The sequence below is a fragment of the Pectinophora gossypiella genome, chromosome 3, assembly GCF_024362695.1.
Source record: "Pectinophora gossypiella chromosome 3, ilPecGoss1.1, whole genome shotgun sequence".
Lineage (NCBI taxonomy): Eukaryota > Metazoa > Arthropoda > Insecta > Lepidoptera > Gelechiidae > Pectinophora > Pectinophora gossypiella.
In genome coordinates, this window is record NC_065406.1 from 4,864,287 (window position 1) to 4,885,686 (window position 21,400).

A 21,400-nucleotide genomic window follows, 5' to 3' on the forward strand; every position below is an offset into this window, starting at 1 on the left:
TTCTATTCTTTATATTTTAGTTAGATTAAGCGCCATAGATCAACATTATCATTGAATTATTCTGCGATATCATTGCTTCTTTTCCTATCTTCTTCTCCATAGATATAACACTTTCCGTAAATGGATAGTTGTATAAAGAACTTTGAAAAAATGTCTTTTAAACAGTGTGTAATTGTAATATCAAAAAGAAGCTTCAAGAAAGGTAATGCCTGTCACTCCCAGCATCGCAAACAAATGCTTTAAAATTCCGACAAAGTAACAAAATACGTATCTTCTTTTTTATCGCCTAAAGGACGTGTATTTCACGTATGTTTAAATATGTTCCATCTCCTTTGATCGAGTGCCAAAATTCATCGTTAAGCTATAGGTAGTCATGAGGTAGCCAAAATTAAGTCCAGTGACCACGTACGGTCACTGAACTGTGCGCAATTTTCTTTATTTTCTTAAAATTGTACTTTTTAAACATCGAATAATGCCGATGTTTTTGAAGCGTTCAAGCTTTGTTTATTATTTTTAACGATTCATCTCCTTTGTGTTTACTGGAAAATTAGTAAGTATGTTGAGCATGGAATGAAATTACGCCCAACAAATCAATGAAATGTAACAACGTATTGTCTATAAAGTCACTTTAAACGTACCATCCACACATCAAGCGATACCTTTAAATGCAGTACCTAATTCCTTATTGAGAGACGACAAAATGTTCTCCTAGGCAAACCAGGAAAGAAAAAGTACTTATTCACAGCATTCCTTTTCTGTCCTTCAGAATATCAAAGATAACCACAAGGTTGTCGCCATCTATTTTTATATTAAAACTTCTATAGCTAGTAGAGAAACTCAATTTAACTCGGAACTGTACAATGACCTCCGAATTCCTAGTATTCACGTGATCACGCAAAAATAGCTAGGACGTAAATATCGTTTCTTAAAGGTATTACTAACGCTAATGATCAATCAGCTCGAAGAACACGCCTACATCACGGTACTTTAACGTTATCATCTGGTACTTTCGAGATGTCCGAACGTAAAATCCGTTAAAGTCCGAATCCCCCTTCGTTCTTTACCACAAAACTTACTATTATGAACATTAATGGTAAGTTCAGTAGGGAATCTTAGGGGTCGATTCCCTACTGGACACTTTGTTGAAACAGTAGTACCTGAGGGGTCTCATTAAATAGCATTCTATGTTCTGCTAATGTGTTTCTCTGGACCTACAAAGCGGGAATCCTAGTGGACTATCGAGGTTATTCATTCCACATTCGTACATGAAGTCTTCAAAAATCCAATATGTATACTTTAGGAGTCTAGTAGCTACACGAGTCACGTCAGAGGCCTTTGGCAGCGCAATAATTACTAACTGTCATCGACCTTTCACATGCACATAAGAAAAACCTATTGTCCAACAGTATCCATTCCACTCATGAATAGAAAATACAGACTCCATTTGAAAGACATCATCGTAACAGCTTATATCATACAAAGTTAAAAAACCATTTACGTATATTATATTATTATCAAGCATCCATTCCGTGACGGAGGACTCCCTAAACGCAATTTGCCAATTAGAGCAAGATTTATACCTACAAATCAGAATTACACGTTCGGTTATAAAGACGGCAATATGAAGTAATGTAAGTCTCAAGTGCACAATAAAAATAAGTGTAATATTACACATGCGAGTATGCCAAGTATAAGTAAAGGCTGTTGCGTGAACGTTGCGAATGACGCGGAAGAGTAAAGAATGCTCCACTTCGCTTTATTACTGGCCTCTACTATTTGTATGAAGTAAATCGTGTGACAATCACACGTCACTGTAGATTTTTTGTAGTAGTTTGAAATTAGAACAATTAATTCGGGGTATATACTGGATTAACCCCTGACATACGAATAGTATTTTCTGGTTGATCGAAACTAATGCTAGTAGTAAAATTCGTTAGCATAACTCATAACATGGAGCTGTATGTCATGTGATGTATGTGCGTCCCACAATGTTTCCAACAGTATTTAGATCTTCTTTAACACGTTCCAGGGCAGAGCATAGAAATAGAATTTTATATACTTAACCCAACATCTTTCGACGATAGGGTTTGAGCTTGAATATATGCCACACCGCTTAAGAACAGGCAATCATAATGACGTAGTGTGAGATATTGGAGCCGAGTAGTCTCACACCATAAACTTTTACAGGAAGAAATGTGTGAAAAATCTAAAGAAAAAATCATTCAGAGTTAATTTTGCCTCGTGCCTTTCGACGCTCTGTACCGGAACGTGTTATGTAGGTACTTCTTACTTTTAAATAAGTCAACCTTTTTACCGACTTTATCAAATTGCTGATGTAGTCCGATTAATGTACTAGTAATTTTGGAATGAAGAACATCATCATCATTAGTCATTGTACGAATAGACCTTTTTTTAGGGGTAAGACGTTTCGCGAATAAATCTACTAAACCGTTATCCTGGCGTCTATCGAGTACAAAGTGACTTCACACAGTAGGCGACCCACTAACAACTCTACATGTTTTTTTCGCTATAAATTACAGAACAACTCACGTATTTGGTATAACGGGTTAACAACGAACAATGCGTGAAAATGACGTTGATTTGTTGTTGACAAGTATACTAATTTCGCAGGTGATTCATCGAATAATTACGTTCAGGATATTAAATCATTTTGCAGCAGAATTTGTTTTGTGAAGTCTTGTCATGCTTGGTAAGGCCAACACAATATTTTCTCCAAGTAACTTGTACTATCTATACTTCACGCCTTTCGGCTTAGAATTATAAATAACCTATTTATTTGTACATTGGTCTTAGAGACTGCAACCATCGCAATAAACAGGTCTCTCTAATCTAACCGTTCTGTTATATATTAAATTACAGGGTAATCATATAAAATAAAAACTGCATACTCAATTCCTATTGCATTGACGTCAATGCAATAGGACTCCGGAACCATCAAGTTTCATTTCAATGGGAAATCGTTAGTTCGGGTTTGGAATTCGGATAGCAACTACGTTTTGTATAATTCTAATACATTTTCTTTAAATAAATCTTTTTAGCGTAAATAAAATTGTTTTTTAAAAAGCATCACCTGACCCACCCCGTAATAGTGGTGTCAGAAGTGGGATACCAGTGAATTTTTACCGTTTCTTCGTCGATTCCTGGTATTCCATAACGCGTTCGCGTAAACGAATCTCATAAAATTGTGTGGAACATTGGTGATGTGTCTGTGAAATTACAAACTTATAAACTAATACGCTATTCCTGTCCGCTCGTCATCGCCAACCCGACTCCGGAGTGACTTCCAAGTTCTCAAGTTATTTTCGTCACTTCGTCAAACTCCTCAAAATCTTCTAACTCACCGTCGAATTAATAAGTACGGTTAAACGGCGACAGTCTACCTTCCCCGCATCAGCTCGCCGATACTCGCCGTCTATCTGGAGGTCTAACCACGACAGTAAGCCTTACTTCGAGAAGCCTGCTGGTGGACCACCGAGACTGCATCCTGGGGTCAACAACAAAACTGTCAGAGTAAGCCTGCCAGTCGATCGCCGTCATATATTTTTCCTGCCGCTGCGCTGCCGCCGCCGTCACCTCGCTGCCGCTTTCCTGCACGTATCCTGATTTCGCTGGAAATGAAGATTTACAACGTGGTGTTCGCGCTGGCGTTAATGTGAGTAAAATATTTGATTCACTGTAATTGCTTCGCCACTCTCTTTTAATTAATCTTAACATTCTAAATTTTGTATCACTTAGTCGATTCCTAAATATCTCTATATTACCTGTCTTAATAATCCAAAATCTAAAATAATAATCTAACCCTAATACTTACCTAAATCCTATTTACATACTTACGTACTTACTTACCTCTTATAATGGCGGAAAGCAAACCTCCATCAACTCCTTCAGCTTCGAAGAAGGTTCCTGAAATTTTCATATCTGAACCTTGTCCTCTTCAGGTTCTCTGTAATTTCATTAATCCATATAAGGGTGATCGAGAAACCCTAACCGCATTTCTGACAAATTGTCAAAATGCTCTTGATCTGGCTTCACCTTGCCAGAAAATAATATTATTAAAATATATTATAGCTAAATTAGAAGGCAAAGCACAGGTAGCATGTTCTAACAAAGTGTTTGAAACATTTGACGAATTAAAGTTATTCTTAAATCAAAACTTTGGAGAAAGGAAGCATTATAATCATCTGTTGTTAGATCTTCAATCATGTAAACAACAATTTAACGAAACTGTTGCACAATTCGCTTTGCGTATCGAAAGCTGCTTAACATCCTTGCAATCGGAGATACACAATTCAGCTTCCCTAAAAAAGGAGCTCGTCGGTCGACTCGCTATGACCGAAGACCTTGCCTTGTTTACGTTCAATTTAGGATTATCACCACGATTGAGCACAATCGTTCGATGCCGAGAACCGAGGTCATTGAACGATGCCATCAACATAGCTCTCGAAGAAGAGAAGCTTGAAAACCTCGTGTACAAGGTTAATCGTAACAAGCAAGCTCATTCTCATTCGGAAGGTATCTCCAAACCAAAACGCAACTTTCAAAATTCTATATCATCGCAACAAAATTCGATATCACAAAAAAATTGTAGATATTGTAAAAAACCGGGCCATGATATTTCGGAATGTTTTAAACGAAAACATAATAATTCCAAACGAAATTCTAATTATCAAAACAACAATCCCACGGCTCCTATAAATCATGTTGCGGACGAAGCGCAATCGGAGCCGGAGTCGTATAACAACTCGGATGGCCCGTGCGAACTATGTGATAACGATAATTTAAACTAGTAAACAGAATTACGGACACGTGTCGACGTAATTCTGCTCGTTTAGACACAAAAGTAAATTCTAAATCCTCTCGTGTCACTGCTTCCTTAAGTTACGCTAAAGCCTGTGCTCAAAACTCTCCAAAGAGAGTCACTGTATCTAAGAGCCAATCTAATTCAAAATCTCTATCTCAACCCTCTCTTACGAGAGACTCTGTATCGTTGAGTCGCAATAAAAATATTGCACCCCTTAAATCTCAACCCTCTCATACGAGAGACTCTGTATCGTTGAGTCGCAATAAAAATATTGCACCCCTTAAATCTCAACCCTCTCATATGAGAGACTCTGTATCGTTGAGTCGCAATAAAAATATTGCATCCCTTAAATCTCAACCCTCTCATATTACGAGAGACACTGTTTCGTTGAGTCGCAATAAAAATGTTGCATCCCTTAAATCTCAACCCTCTCATATTACGAGAGACACTGTTTCGTTGAGTCGCAATAAAAATGTTGCATCCCTTAAATCTCAACCCTCTCATATTACGAGAGACACTGTTTCGTTGAGTCGCAATAAAAATGTTGCATCCCTTAAATCTCAACCCTCTCATATTACGAGAGACACTGTTTCGTTGAGTCGCAATAAAAATATTGCATCCCTTAAATCTCAACCCTCTCATATTACGAGAGACACTGTTTCGTTGAGTCAAAATAGTCATCCATTGCTAAATCCTGAAAACCCTCAAAATAGTGAAGGTCCTATAAGTTCTATCTCTACTTCGTCGGAAAATAATACTATATATAAAGTAAACACAATTTCACATAAAATTTCATTACCGCATATATTATTAAAAACAAATTATGCGGAACACCCTTTATGTTTCTTAATCGACACCGGTTCAACCGTCAGCATAGCTAAACTAGCAAACTTTACGAATAAACCTTCACTATCCAACGAAAAAATTAAATTAAAGGGACTTAGCGATGATGACTCATATTGTGAAACCTTAGGGTCATTCCAAATCAATTTCAATTGCATTACGTCATCCGAAAATCCTTCCACTATAACTTTCGATTTCAAGTTTCATGCTATTAGTGACAATGTTCAATTAAATTACGATGGCATATTAGGTAACGACTTTCTTAAAACTTTAGATGTCGATATTAGATATTCTCGCAACTGTTTGTATATGCGAGGTCATTCTCTACCAATCCGCTTCAATCGGCCCACATATGCCATTCCTCCGCGATCAGAAGCCATAATCGAATGCTCAATTTCTAATGATCTAAAGGAGTACGAAAATCTTAAAGAAAGTTTGGTCCTTGACCATTTTATTTCGGACGGCGTATATATTGCAAATTGTATCGTTCTTCTCAAACCTAATGGTCGAGTTAACTTATCTGTTCTAAATACTACTGAATCAGAGATCATCATTCGAGATTACCGCGTGAATCTCACTCCATATGATAAGCAGTCTTCAACACAAATATCATCTCATGATAATTTTAAAGACATTTACAATGTCCACGTTTTACATTCCGATAGGAATCAACAAGTCCTCGATCTTATACGAGCAAATCATCTTAATAATGAGGAATCCAAACGTCTACTTGAATGTTGTTCTCAGTACACAGATATCTTTCATCTGGAGGGAGAACCATTATCTTTCACTAGTGCACTGGAACATTCAATCAATACAAAGGACTCTGCTCCTATCCATGTAAAATCCTATCGTTTTCCCGAATGCCATAAGGATGAAGTTGAAGGCCAAATCAAAACAATGTTAGAACAAAATATCATTCGTCCTTCAATGTCACCTTGGAGTGCTCCAGTTTGGGTAGTCCCTAAAAAGAAGGACGCGTCAGGGAAACAAAAGTGGAGGATAGTCATTGACTATCGGAAGCTTAATGACGCAACCGTTACCGAGATCTATCCACTTCCGTTAATAACGGACATCCTCGATCAATTAGGTCACTCCAAGTATTTTACGACACTTGATCTCGTCAGCGGCTTCCATCAAATAAAACTTAAAAAGGAAGACGCTGAGAAAACCGGCTTCACCGTCATCACAAATGGCACTTCAGGACATTATGAATTCACCCGTATGCCCTTCGGGCTGAAAAATGCCCCTTCAACATTTCAAAGATTGATGAACACTGTTCTAACAGGGCTCCAGGGTTTACATTGCTATATTTATCTCGATGACTGCATAATCTATTCTCATGATCTCGATTCACACATTCAAAAACTAAAACTCGTGTTCGACCGACTTCGTCAATTTAATCTAAAACTACAGCCAGATAAATGCGAATTCTTACGTCGCGAGGTCGCTTATCTAGGCCATATAATCACGGATAAAGGTGTGTCACCTAATCCCGATAAAATCAAGGCAGTCACAGACTTCCCTATTCCAAGGAATGCCAAAGACATTAAATCTTTTCTTGGCCTCGTTGGTTACTACCGACGATTTATCGAGAACTTCTCCAAAATCACCAAACCCTTAACTTCCCTTCTTAAAAAGGACGCAGAATTTAAATGGTCATACGACCAACAACAATCTTTCGATATTCTAAAAAATAAACTAACATCTGCGCCCCTCCTCCAATATCCGAATTTTAACGAACCATTTATTCTCACTACCGACGCTTCCAACTACGCTGTCGGAGCCGTGTTATCGCAAGGCGACATAGGTAAGGATAAACCCATTGCCTATGCGTCTCGAACACTCAATAAGGCCGAAGGTAATTACTCCACAATAGAAAAAGAACTTCTAGCTATCCTTTTCGGAGTGAAGACCTTCCGACCTTACTTATATGGTCGAAAATTTAAAATCGTCACCGATCATAGGCCACTTGTATGGCTTTTTAATGTCAAGGACCCTGGTTCTAGATTAATAAGGTGGCGCCTAAAATTGGAGGAGTACGACTACGAAATAATTTATAAACAAGGGAAACTTAATTGTAATGCAGACGCTTTATCTCGTTGCCCTGTCAACACTCTAAATGATTTTGGAGATCCCGATTCAACTCGTAATCCTTCTAATTCTAATTCTACTAATTCATCACCTCGCGTGTCCGATGACCCGAGTCCTTCTATTTCCGAAACTTATGAACAGTTTTTACAAATAAACCGTCAGCCAGACGTATCTTATAATACAATCATTGAAGAACACAATCAATCTCTACTTAAAGCTAAGTGTAAACTGATAGCTTATCCAACGTCAATTGACTTAGATGAATCTGTCCCATACTGTACAGAAATCATCAATTCCTCCACAAGCGAACCAAATATCCGAGACATCGATCGTGAACTTAACACTTATTATTCCACAAGTAATGATAAGCATGTCTTTACTCATCTATTTATTCGTCTCAATCACTATGACGAAATGTCTTATAAGGATATATTCAATGTCTTACGCGAATACAGAGATATGATCAAATACTGGTATTTAGAGGAAAAGGAATTCGCAATCTCAGATTTTTCCGATCCTTTTAACAAAATAGTTTACACTAAAATTTACAACATTCTATCTTTCCTATTCCATGATACCGGAATCAAAGTAAATATCTATCGAAATTCAATACTATATCCTACTCCTAGTGAAGTCAAAAACATTTTAAAAGAAAATCACGATTCTGTCTCAGCCGGACACCCCGGCGTATCTCGCATGTTCGATCGAATCAAATCTCAATACTGGTGGAAAAACATGCGCCAAGATATTGATGATTATGTAAAAAATTGTCGCTCGTGTCAAATAAATAAGCCTTTGCGCCAAGTGAATCGTGCGCCGATGATAATAACATCGACTGCCACAAGGCCTAACGAAAAGGTCTTCCTAGATTTAGTCGGTCCTCTCCCTGAAACTCACGAACATAAGTTCAAATTCATTCTTACACTGCAAGACGACCTGACTAAATATTCACAGGCTTATCCATTGCAAACATGCTCGGCCGAGGAAACGGCCAGATTATTCGTTCGGTATATATCTCACATAGGTATTCCCAAAATGATAGTCACAGATCAGGGAACTAACTTTTGCTCTGATGTATTTAAGCAATTAGAAAAGTTGTTCGGTATAAAGCATATATATGCATCTCCTTATCACCCTCAAACATGTGGTGCTCTAGAGAGGAGCCACTCGACTCTTAAAGAATATTTAAGATCTTACATTGGAGAAAACCAGCATACGTGGAATCTGTATTTACCTACCGCTATGATTGCGTATAACACAAACGTCCATAGCACCACAGGATTCTCGCCTATGGAACTTTTGCTGGGTTTTAAACCTTATATCCCGAGTAGTATTGACTCGCTAGATAATAATACATATACCGACTACATCAGAGCCCTTAATTATCGCCTATGTTACAGCCGCCAAAAAGCTAAAGAAAACATTATATCTTCAAAAGAACGCTCAAAAAACTATTATGATTCACGTACTAAACCTACAACTTATAAAATTGGCGATATGGTATACGTTAAATGCCATCACAAACAAAATAAAGCCTTATCACCGGTGTGGAAAGGTCCTTTTCAAATCATTAAGCTAAATGGACACCACACCGTTACATTACTTATAAATAGAAAACATGTACGTCATCACTATGACGAAATAAAACTCGCAGCTGATCAAACCTTAACACCGTAACATAACGCGCGTCTCTATCTATTCCAGGGCCGCACCACCGGTTATTTGTGAATTCGTTTCACAAATCCGAGATAGTCCTGGACTTTTCTTCGACAAACTTCTAGATGTCAAATTCACTAACGGCGAATGGAATGTCGTTACGTATTTAGATATAAGTCATATTAAACCTAATTTAGATAAAGCGGAGTTCTTATTCGAAAGAGTAAATTTATTTTGCAATTCGTTTTCATCGTCAAAGCTAAAAACAGACTGTACTAACTCTCTGTCTGCTTTACATAATCAACATATAACTAATGTCAATAAATTTTCTTCTATATCATACTTACTTGTCGATGAACAACCCCGACGTCAAAAACGAGGTCTCATTGATTTTGGGGGCTCCATCCTGAAAACTTTTTTCGGCACTTTGGACAATGAAGATGCGATTAAATTCACTGACGCAATTAACCAGGTACAGACAGACGAAAAACAGTTGTCTTACCTAATGAAAGACAATATACATGTAATTAAGTCAACTATTTCAAATTTTAATAATTCTATGTCTAAGGTCAATGAAAACGAACAAAACCTACTTAAGAATATGGACACCGTGAATAATATGTTAAATAAGATTAGTAACTCTAACGATAAGCTAGAAATAAAATCTCAATTAAGTTCTTTATTCAATTCTTTAGAAGCTATAATTTTAACATTATCTTTCGATATAGATGATGTAAATAATGCTATCCTTTTTGCAAAGCTAAATATATTACATCCTACTGTGCTTAGCCCTTATCAATTGTATAACGAGTTAGATAAGCATAGGAATGCTCTTCCTAAAAACCATGAATTGGCAGTATCACTAACTCTGCAAAACATTCATCAGCTATTAGACATTTCTAAACTCGTTTGTTATTATCACCTTAACAGAATAATTATGTTAATCAAGATACCGCTCGTCTTACCTCAAACCTATAATCTATTTAATACAATCCCTTTACCCGTTCCTTACGACGTTTCAAAACCAGATACTTTTGTACTTATTGCACCTACAAGTTCTTATGTAGCAATTACAGCTGATCATATGTTTTATTCACCGATAAAAGATATTGAGAAGTGTAAAGTGATCAGTGGCAAGTGTTACGTGTGCGTGTTAACGAACGTATATTCGACAATTGCGAATCCTACGTGTGAAACAACCTTAATCACCGAAGTAGTACAAAATTTACCCGATTCTTGTGAAGTTAAATTGTTACATGGACATGTAGATATTTTTCATAAGATAAGTAATAATAGGTGGCTCTTTGCCCAATCCGAACCAGGCAAATGCCATATCACTTGTAAGAACAACCCTATCAGTTATGATGAAATTTTGTTTTCTATTGGTATTTTAAAATTGCCAAAAAACTGTAAAGCTTTTTACAAAACTTTACAATTTGATCCTATTACTGAAAACTACATTTCCAATGTAACAAACTCAATTTCTGACTTTAACATAATACTCGATGATTGTTGTGAAAGGACTAAACTGAACAAAACATTGTCAAAATTACCTTATAATAAGCTTACAAATATTGATAACTTAGATTCACTGTTACATGCTAGTGTGCATTTAGATTACCTGGAAAAGGAATTAAATAGTATCGAAAGTCCAACTCATATGCAAAAGTATGGCATTCATTATATATCGTTAAGCTATGTCCTAGGAATAATATTTTTGTTATATTTACTTTATAGATGTAGAAAACGTCTGTGTCGAAATAATCCTTCCACATGCTTAGTCCAGATATTTAACCAATGTCACAATAAAAAGAGTTCTAACAAACCAGTAGCACAGACCGTAGTGATGTCGAATGTGCAGGAATCTTTCTCAGACACGGAAGATGAGATAAGGACACCAGTCACAGTCAAAAGGAATATAATCCTTGCATCTCAAAAACACTCACCTTAACTTCAAATTCATACTTATTATTTTCGTCGATAAGAACTTATTATTAATATACTAATTTTTAATATAATGTAACCGAAATCCAAGTTCGATCTGATTTTAATCTCACATCATTTTAAGGGTGATGTTCGATCTTATTCGGGGGGTTGTTATATATTAAATTACAGGGTAATCATATAAAATAAAAACTGCATACTCAATTCCTATTGCATTGACGTCAATGCAATAGGACTCCGGAACCATCAAGTTTCATTTCAATGGGAAATCGTTAGTTCGGGTTTGGAATTCGGATAGCAACTACGTTTTGTATAATTCTAATACATTTTCTTTAAATAAATCTTTTTAGCGTAAATAAAATTGTTTTTTAAAAAGCATCACCTGACCCACCCCGTAATAGTTCCTTGTAAGTATGCGACAAAACTGCACCCATCTCAACATTAAGATTCTTCTTGTTGTGCCTCTCTTGAGGTTAGCGATCAACTCATAGAGTTTGTTTCTCCTTGGCCATACATGGTCGCCACATTCGTCCACTCCTTGATGTTTTCCAGCCATATCCTCCTCGGCCTTCCCACGCGTCTAAGGTTTTACCCGACAATATAACTTGAAGCAAGAGATATCTGTTGTTTCGGCTGATACTTAGGCAAATGTAAATGTACGAGTACTTACAACCTATTCGAATGTACCTACTGCATTTTAAAATCTCATAAATATTAAAAATAAAGTTGTGAAACGTGAAGTTTTGAAATATTCAGCTTATTAAAAAGACCTTAAACTCTTTTGGCAACATACGAGCATTTGCGTTGTAAATTGTGTTTGCTACGTTTTATAGGCGTACTGGGCGACACCATTTCCGGAAACAAGGTCATTTATTGGGAGCGATAAAAATAGGTCATGTACATCGTAAAGACTATTCAAACATGTTTTTTTTTTTAAATAGATACATTTTTAACTCTTTACAGTAGTTTGCGGTACAAAAATAACTAGGTTACCTATTTGATATCTTTTTTGACGTGACCTATAGTAAATTTGCCGCAAATGGCATAAACTACTTGGCCGGACAAATGGGCAGCGCTGGGCTTTCACTCGGTACAACATTTAAGACAACAGGCCAGAGGGTACCCTGTCGGGCGCGAACCTCGGCTCAGGGCGTCGTCTGAGAAGACATTTGAAAGAATCAATCGACTCTAGTGGCTCGATAGTGATAAGCGCTGAATGAGGGAAATCGTCGACACCGGGCTAAATTACTTTAGCCAAGTCACTATACCATAAACAAGACAATTGTAATTTACAACATACAAGTCGGTGTTAGTTTTGTAATGAATGTGAAACTACAGAACAATCCCAATAAACACTCCGTAATATGCACTGAATTTACAATATTCACTGTGTATAAAGTCGTCCACTGCCATTCTTAAAAGTTGCCACTAAAACGCTCCACTACAGTGTGTTCACTAGCATAGTTAGCTCGACCATCTATTACAGTGCTAGCAGAAAGCTGACTACCCCAATTGGGATATAGTCGTGAGCTTATGTTATGATGTCATTCAACCTGAAAATAAAAAAGTAAATGGACCCAAAATATCTTTTCACTCATTTTTTTCTTCTAGATTCATCAGCAGGCAGCGGAATGCAGCCACCAGAGCTGATCATGACCGAGGCAGACTCCATCGCCGACCCTGACTCCGACGAGGAGGCCTCAGAGAGGAAGGACTCTCTTGACGTGCACGAAGAAGGTAGGACACGCCAATACTTTATCTATAAAATTCACAATAACCAAAGCTATAATTTGTTTATATAATATTAAGCACTAGGTTCATTTAAAGCTACGTCTTGTAACTACAAAATTGCTTATAGAAGTTGGTATCCCCATATGAAAACTTTCAGTACTTAAATATATCAGGAATCAGTACTTTACTTTATAATCAGAAAAAAGGAAGCTTCTTACAACATCGTTTTAAATTTAATTTAAATAAAACACTCGTAGCCTATGACTTTCTACAAAAAAGCAGTCACCACTGCTCAATACAAAATAAAATAAAAAATATACCTAAGTACTCAGTAATCTGTTAACTTGAAAATACACTCGTCCCCTGTTACATGGGTCTTAAAACATAGCTGGCGAGGAGTGGGTGTATAGATATACTATATACCTGTACACACACTAGATACTATATTATTGGATTAATAAATGTGTTATTTTAAAAACACGAAAGAATTTGTAACATTTTTGTTTATTAAAGCTTTGATTTGCAGCACGTAGTTACTTATTAAAAACAGTATAAGTAGTTGTATTTAGAATTCATTTCATCTAATTTATATAATTATATAAACGCACTTTTTTATATTTTACTAGGTTTTTATGTAAGTATTTTACTTTTCGTTTGTTTGTGCACAGACGAATTATGGGAATGCTGACCAAAGATGGAGTTATTGCTCTATAAGTGGACTCTACTCTACCTACACATGTAAACACAGGTTCTTTTACGAATAATATCCAGTTTTGTGAATTGTCTGTGTCCTAAAAACGCCTTTCGTTTTACAAAAGTGTGTCACCCTCATCCATTGTAGTGTTTGGATATTTCTAATCTTGTCATGTGTGAAAACCCATTCATTTTATGATTTTCCTCTAACTTTTTCCAACAGTGTCTAGGTACTTAACCTAATTTTTGCAAACATTTTTATCTGTTGTCGAAAGGTAACGTTCAGTTATAACGCAATGAGTAATATTTTCTTTGGAAAGTAGGAAACAGGCTATACAGCGTAAAATAACGGCCATAGATTGCAATCGGATGGACTATAAACTATTCTAAGTACATACACTTTGCGTTGTTACTGTTATTTTGCTATCAGGTCATCCTACTAATATTATAAACGTGACAGTATGTGGAGATGTATATTTGTTAGTCTTTCAAACTGCTGAACAAATGTATACATCAGAATAACACCATCTTCATCATCACCAATTTAAGAGCCACGCTCTTGTCGATGTAGCATTCTCCATGCTACTTTTTAGGGAAAAATAGGGTAGGTTCCGTCTTGCCTTCCGCCCCGCAGTACTCTGTCTGACGTGAGTGGGAAGGCGCCCAGAAAAAGCCGTACTAGGACGCCTGTCCTCCGCCTCTGAATAGTACTGTAGTAGTTACAGTCCCTGTGACGCGCCTCTTCCGATCTGCATTGCCGTACCGATGGCTCTCATCTCCGCCTCTGCAACCGTTGAGGTCTTCACCCGTATCCCTGGGCAAGGGTTCTACGTTATACCCCGTAGGTCTGGGTCCCTATCCGAACTCAACCACCATCTTACTCCGACCTACTGAAGTAAGAGGATCCCACCCACGCAGCAAGGACGCGCCGGAATTGCCCCAAAGGAGGGCAGAGAAGGTGACTCTTGTCTCTGTCTTGTATGAAACCAACACCAAAGGCTATAATTTATAAAGTTTAATTATGCAGTCGAAATCGTGAGTGGCCGCTATTAGCTAACATTTTTAATTTTGCCTCTACTAATGTTGTATAAATCTTAAAACGGTCAAAATCTCTACTATTGTAAATATAGTATGTTTTTCCTTAAAGTGGTTTCTCTTATACTTTCAATCTGAATTTCATCGACGTCGGAAACGATAGGTATTTTCTACGCAAAACATAATTAAAAATGTTTAATTGCTTGTTTAGCTACTGCTAACTTCTGTACTGTTATAAAACATTCCTTTAACCTAGACTTTTACTTTGAGAAATTTCCATACGAGTCTGTCCTTTAACGCTCTAGTTAGCAAGATTCCAAGGATTGCAAGTTGCACTCTACTTTGTACAAGTGTGTAAAACTTAAGTAAACACAACGCAATACGATTCCACAGAAATATATCATAATTCATGACACAAAATGTGAGCTAATGATTAGTTAAGATTTACATGCTTACTAGCTTTCCGCCCGCGATTTTGTCCGCGTGGATTTCGGCCATCGCGCTCCGCGTTTCTTCCATCCCCTTTCCATGCCATTAGGGGACGATTTCAGGTATAAAAACTACCCTGTTCATCCGTAGGACTCATTTCCACATACCAAATTTCATGTAAATCGGTTCAGCGTTTTAACCGTGAAAAGGTAACAGACAGACAGAGTTACTTTTGTATTTGTAATATTATACATATAGTGGGGATATATTTTATAACGTTACCTACTTACGATCGAAACTGTTGGTCAACGCATATGCAACGTTTTTTTATTCATGTTAATTAGTTAAAATTAAAGCAAATCTTGATAGATATATTTCATAAATTGTGTAGTGTATATACGTACAGTTATAGTTTACTTTGCGATGGATAATATGGATATACCTCTGACTAGCCCAATCAGGAATATAGTCGTGAGCTTATATTTTAAAAATGAATAATAAAATAAATGGTTTTTTTTCTCCCTTAGAACAGTTTACATTAACTTACATTATGCTAGGAACCTAACTAGGAAGGACCTGTGTTTTGGGACACCTGGTCACCACCACTCATATTTATGTTTATGAGAAACAATACTACAAATAAATCAAAAAGAAAAGTGAGATTGATTTCTGATCATCTTAGGCTGGCTTCTATTTCTAGATTACTGTTAGATAATTACTTTAAGTTACTACAAATTGTATTAGGACGTTATAAGTATGAGTAGTATTTTTTGTTTTAAGGTTCAACATTTCGTTTGTTGTTTGTATTTATTTTTAACCGTAAAGAACATTGTTCAAATAATCTTGGATTGACAACTTTATTTATGATTTCTTATTGGACTGATATGTCAAGAAGGTTCATAAATTCTGCCCTTCCTTATAATATGCCCGATCCCGCGTTTTGGTGCGCCATTACCCATCAGGTACCTATATAAGCAAGTAAATTATATTGATTAATCTGACTATATACTAAAACACGCCAAACTCTGTAAAATACTATATTTCCTTTAATAAGACTAAGCTAATAAGTCGACAACGGACATCTGTTTGTATATAGTCAGGTTGTAACCTGACGGCCACTGAGATTGACCAGTATTTTTATTCAAAGGCCGTACACATAATTATTATAATATATAGTACATACATACATAAACAGCCTATAAACGTCCCACTGCTGGGCACAGGCCTCCCCTCAATCAACCGGAGGGGGCATGGAGCATACTCCACCACGCTGCTCCACTGCGGGTTGGTGGAGAATTTAATATATAGTAACGATATAAATTGCCTAAGATCTACTCAAGGAATAGAAGAAAGAGGTTGAAAGGGCCAAGTGAGCGCGAAACGCGCGCCATACAAGTAGTTATGAGCAAATAGTTCATACTTCAACTTTACACTCCACTCTTCCGCAAACTTTACGACGCACGGATCTCTGCGATAGCATAGATAAAAAATCAAATATCGACTATGATGCAAGGAGATCCCACTTTATCACAGGAAAGCTAAAAACCTTAGTATGATCGACTATTTATAAAAAAAATAATTTTGTATGCAGTATCTTACGAAAAATCTGTAACATAAAAATATATAATAATATTATATTTCCGGTAAAGTGGCTATGGAATTTGAGAAACCTTAGAGCTATCGTAGTTATCTGTTTGCAGGGCTAATAGTTTGAGACGGCCTCTTTCTTCTATTCCGTAATTCTACTGCATTGTAACCAACGAAAATTCTACCGTAGTCTTTGAAGAAAAAAAGACATCAGAGATTAATAAAGTAAAGAAAAATATTGCTTCTATCTAGCTATTCTTCTGCTTATGATTGCATTTTATTCATTCTTCTTCTATCGTGTGGGTTGTGAGGTGGATAACCAACCTCATCAACCCTGGTATCAGGGTTATTATTGAGCCGCCAAACATAAGAAAAGAATAAGAGTATTAAGATGCATTTAAAAATAAATCTAATAAAAATGCTTATAATAATACGTTTTTATAAAAATCCTGTAGTAAATCTGCTAACAAAGTGCAGTACGACCTCAGAGTACGACTATATGCCAATAAGAGCAGAATCTCAGTATACTTATCTCACCATACAGGCGGGGGCACTATGAGTGCCCTGGTGGCCGGGCTCCGCCGCGCGGGGTCCGCGCACTCGCTGACGGCTCCGAAGACATGTGCCTCTTCGCGATCCCTCCCGCCCTCTCCGAGTCACACCCCCAGGTGAGCCTTTACACAAGCCTTTACATAAGGTTACCTTACCTACTGTTTGAAAGTGAAATTACCCAGCTCCTGTTTCCTGTCATGTAATACGGCCCCTGGTACAAAAGTTTAAGTAGTGCCACACCTCAGACACTTACAAGAATCTCATCCTTACTACATGCCGCCTAGTGCGAGTGAGACAGACAGTCTGCATTCTCCACCTTACTCCTTTTAAGACTAAAGAGAGATCCAGAGGGGGTGAGGTCGATGCGGGGCGGAGCTTTAGCATTCGTAGTATACGTAGTATTATTCTAATATGGTAGTACACTATACTCCAATATTTATCATAAAACTTGCTTCAAACAAGTGTTTATAGTCACGTGGGCTGTCCTTCGACCAATTAGTAAATGCTATATGTGTCTGAGGCAATACAAGTCAAGTCAAAAACATGGCAGAAAGCAAGCTCTTATATCCTTTAGAATTATACGTAGATACATTCAAATGATTCAGAATTCAAAAATTTTAAATTTCTTTTTCGCCATACGTATACGTATGCATACTTACTTATAATCTCATAAATGCGTCAATGACATGATAAGGTTGCACCGACTGTTTGCTAACCAAGCCCCATGCATGTAAGACGAAAATCCTTGTTTTAGATATTAGACGACACGCAGCGGTTGCACCTAGTTCTAACCGTGACCGGCATCAGGGTGAAGCAGGTTAGAATCCGGTTAGATCTAGTATTGGTAAACTGTTAACATGTACCAATGATGGCTAGTCTCAGTGTAGCCGCATTTCGGCTCTACCTTCTAGTTTAAATTCTTGTAAGAGATACCTAAAGATATTCCGTTTTTATAAATGTCGTCAAAACCCTATTTACATTTGTTGTAAAACTCTGATATTATACACTACTTCTGCGGCCGCACGGGTACACTATCGCGCTCGGTGCGAATTATATAGTGTGGCCAGCCGTACGTTTATTCACGTAGACAGCATTCGCTGTGTCGATGTGTTACTATGCTGTGCGCGATAACGCAACCCGTGCAGACCCCGCAGAATACCTATCTTTCTCCAACCAATTTATATACATTTTCAAATCATATTCAAGAAAACAACAACTTTAATCTCGTAAGGCCGAGATTTCCAGACACAATAGTTAAACAATGGGGTTTGGATTTTGAAAGGACATTCGGTCTTACGACTTTAATAACTCGATCCTAAATGTCTTGGTGTGTAGCATAGATGGCATATCCCTGAAAACCAAAACCTTGCATGCGTAGCCGAGCTAGAGATCGCACAACTAAATAAAGTGACTTTAGTTTTCACTCAGTCTGTGTACCGTAAAGGAAGCAGTCGCTGGAGCAAGGGAACCCGTTCGCGGGCTGCGGCGCCACGTGGCTGCAGCGTGGTGGCGTGAGTGCCATGTTGACGCCGGCACTGCGCAGCGCGCTACCCCCGGACGCGCTGCTCGCGGCCGCAAGGGACTCTGCGCCTGAGCTGGCTGCTAAGCTGTCTCCCACGCAGATACATGAGATGGTGAGGAGTTTGCCAGTTCAATGTGTTGTGTATTCTTCCATCGAAAATTATCCTGCCATTTTCCTTATCAGTTCTAAAGCAGTTGGGCACTAAATAGGCACCATTTTTTATTACAAAAGTGAGTACTGTTTCATCTCCTAAGGAATAACCAGGTCAACTGTAGGTTAGGTCAGATAACACAAGGTATTTTACCATTATCATGCACCATTAATTCACCATTTCATCTTTCTACACGATCACGTAACCATCCTTTCTTAAATCATCTAATTTAACTGAAGTACCTAATACCTTACGGATGACGTCACTCCATCCCCAAAGGCGTCCTACACTACGTTTTCTAAGACGCGGTCTCCACTCGAGAACTCGTCTTCATCAAGGGTTTGTGCGAGTACGTACCCTTCATAACCCATCGACAACCATCACCACCAGCCACCTAGCTAACAGGCCGAGGACCGAGCTTAGTAGCGTGCCATAGAAGAGGCCTATGTCCAGCAGTGGACGAGCGTAGGCTCTTGATGATGGTGATCATCATCCCTAGCATTATCCCGTTTTTCACAGGGTTTGCTTGCTTGGGTTTGATGATTATCTAATTTATCATGTAAACTTCTCCCACAGTTGCAAGCAGTACGTGAAGAGTTGTCAGCGGCGGACGGGGGCCCCGGCGGCGATGACGCGGGCGAAGGCCGCGCCTGCGCACTCACCGCGCTCATGCTGCACTGTTGCGCCGCCGCACAACTCGCGCAGCACCCCACTTGATTATTATAATAAATTATTGTTGTTTGTCTATGACAGTTTTATTCATTGTTACTTCTGGCTACGCTTATACAATTATCAAACAAGATGCTGGGTCTGATGGTGTTCCAGCATTGTTTCTCAAGAACACTGCGAGTCATATCTGCAAACCCCTATTCATTATTTTCAATAAATGCTTGTCTGAAGGGGTATTCCCGGACATATGGAAGCAAGCAAATGTTACGCCCATTTACAAAAGCGGGACTAAAGAGAATATTGCAAACTATCGCCCAATTTCAATTTTACCCGCCTTGTCCAAGCTCTTTGAGAGACTGGTCCATCGCCAAATTTACCCCATTGTTCACAAAATTATTATTAAAGAGCAGCACGGATTTGTTAAAAACCGATCTACCTGCACTAATCTGCTACTGTTTGTTGAAAACCTTTTCAAAAATATGGATAGAAACATACAAATCGACGCGGTATACACTGACTTTCAGAAGGCTTTCGATAAGGTGGACCACAAAATGCTGCTTGATAAGATTGCATTTAACGGAATCAAAGGTAACTTACTGCGATGGTTTGCTTCTTATATATCGGGGCGAAGTCAAAGAATAGTCATCTCAGGGCATAAATCCGAAGCGATTCTCGTGACCTCTGGCGTCCCGCAGGGATCCATACTGGGACCGCTGTTGTTTGTCGTTTACATTAATGATATTGGCCAATGTTTTCATCATTCCAATTTTCTGTTATATGCAGATGACTTGAAAATATTCCGACCAATCACGTCTATTCACGATTGCCATCTAATACAAGACGATCTGGACCGCCTTGATAATTACTGTCTCGAAAATAAGCTATATCTTAGTATTTCAAAATGCAATTTTATTAGATTCACAAAAAAAAGAAAGGAAATTCAATTTAACTATAAATTAAACAACATTCAACTGAAGAACGTACGCTCACTGCGGGACCTGGGCATACATCTGGATTCAAAACTACACTTTGATGTTCATATCCAAAAGATCGTTAATAAAGCTTTCAGTATGTATGGTTTTGTAATGAGATCATCTAAATACTTTGAATCGCCCCACACTTTTCTGTATCTGTTCAAGACATTAATTAGATCACAATTAGAATACGCCTGTCAAATTTGGAACCCATATTACGATAAGTATAGTAACATAATAGAAAACGTTCAAAGAAAATTTTTAAAATCTATGATTTACAAATGCAAAATAGGTCGTTTATCATATGTACAATCGCTTATCAAATATAAACTTCACACTACAAAAAACCGTCGATTACTTTTAGGAGCCATGCTGCTCTATAAGATCTGCAATCATAAGTTAGATTGTATCGACATTCATAACATGGTGCGTTTTAACGTACCACGAGCTGCTCGACAGCGATCATTACGAACCCGCCCGGTGTTCGCGCCTATTAGCAGTCGCACAAACGCTGGTAGACGCGCGCCGCTCAACGCGCTCATGACATCCTATAATGTTCATTTCCAGGATATTGACATTTTCTCACTGCCTGCGCCTACATTTAGAACCTCAGTACTAAATAAAATTGGTGCTATGAGCGGCAGCAGTTTAACCGGCCAATCGCATAATCAGTAGGTACTTAAGATTTCTGTTAGGTT

General features: G+C 37.9%; 2 protein-coding genes across 6 annotated transcripts in view; both read left to right on the forward strand.

The window, feature by feature from the left end:
* Positions 1–19,806, forward strand: part of LOC126380061 (PDZ domain-containing protein 8) — a 58,641-nt gene extending 38,835 nt beyond the window's left edge. Inside the window, exons 12-15 of one of the 5 annotated variants that reach the window (XR_007568419.1) lie at positions 12,971–13,096; positions 17,379–17,502; positions 18,141–18,203; positions 18,831–18,893. Coding sequence is in view for 1 of the 5 variants with exons in the window: in XM_050029243.1 (XP_049885200.1) it covers positions 12,971–13,096; positions 17,379–17,502; positions 18,831–19,020; positions 19,636–19,776 (581 nt within the window). In the remaining 4 variants the exon portion in view is untranslated. The other 4 variants (XR_007568420.1, XM_050029243.1, XR_007568421.1 and 1 more) reach the window with 4 other exon arrangements.
* LOC126380072 (uncharacterized) lies at positions 6,590–9,455 on the forward strand. Its single transcript, XM_050029268.1, has one exon. The coding sequence runs from the start codon at positions 6,596–6,598 to the stop codon at positions 9,434–9,436; it is 2,841 nt and encodes a 946-aa protein (XP_049885225.1). The 5' UTR covers positions 6,590–6,595; the 3' UTR covers positions 9,437–9,455.
* Positions 19,807–21,400: the final 1,594 nt, after the last annotated feature.

Coding starts and splice junctions, on each gene's coding strand:
- LOC126380072 (XM_050029268.1), top strand. CDS start 6,596: ATGTCACCTTGGAGTGCTCCAGTTTGGGTAGTCCCTAAAAAGAAGGAC.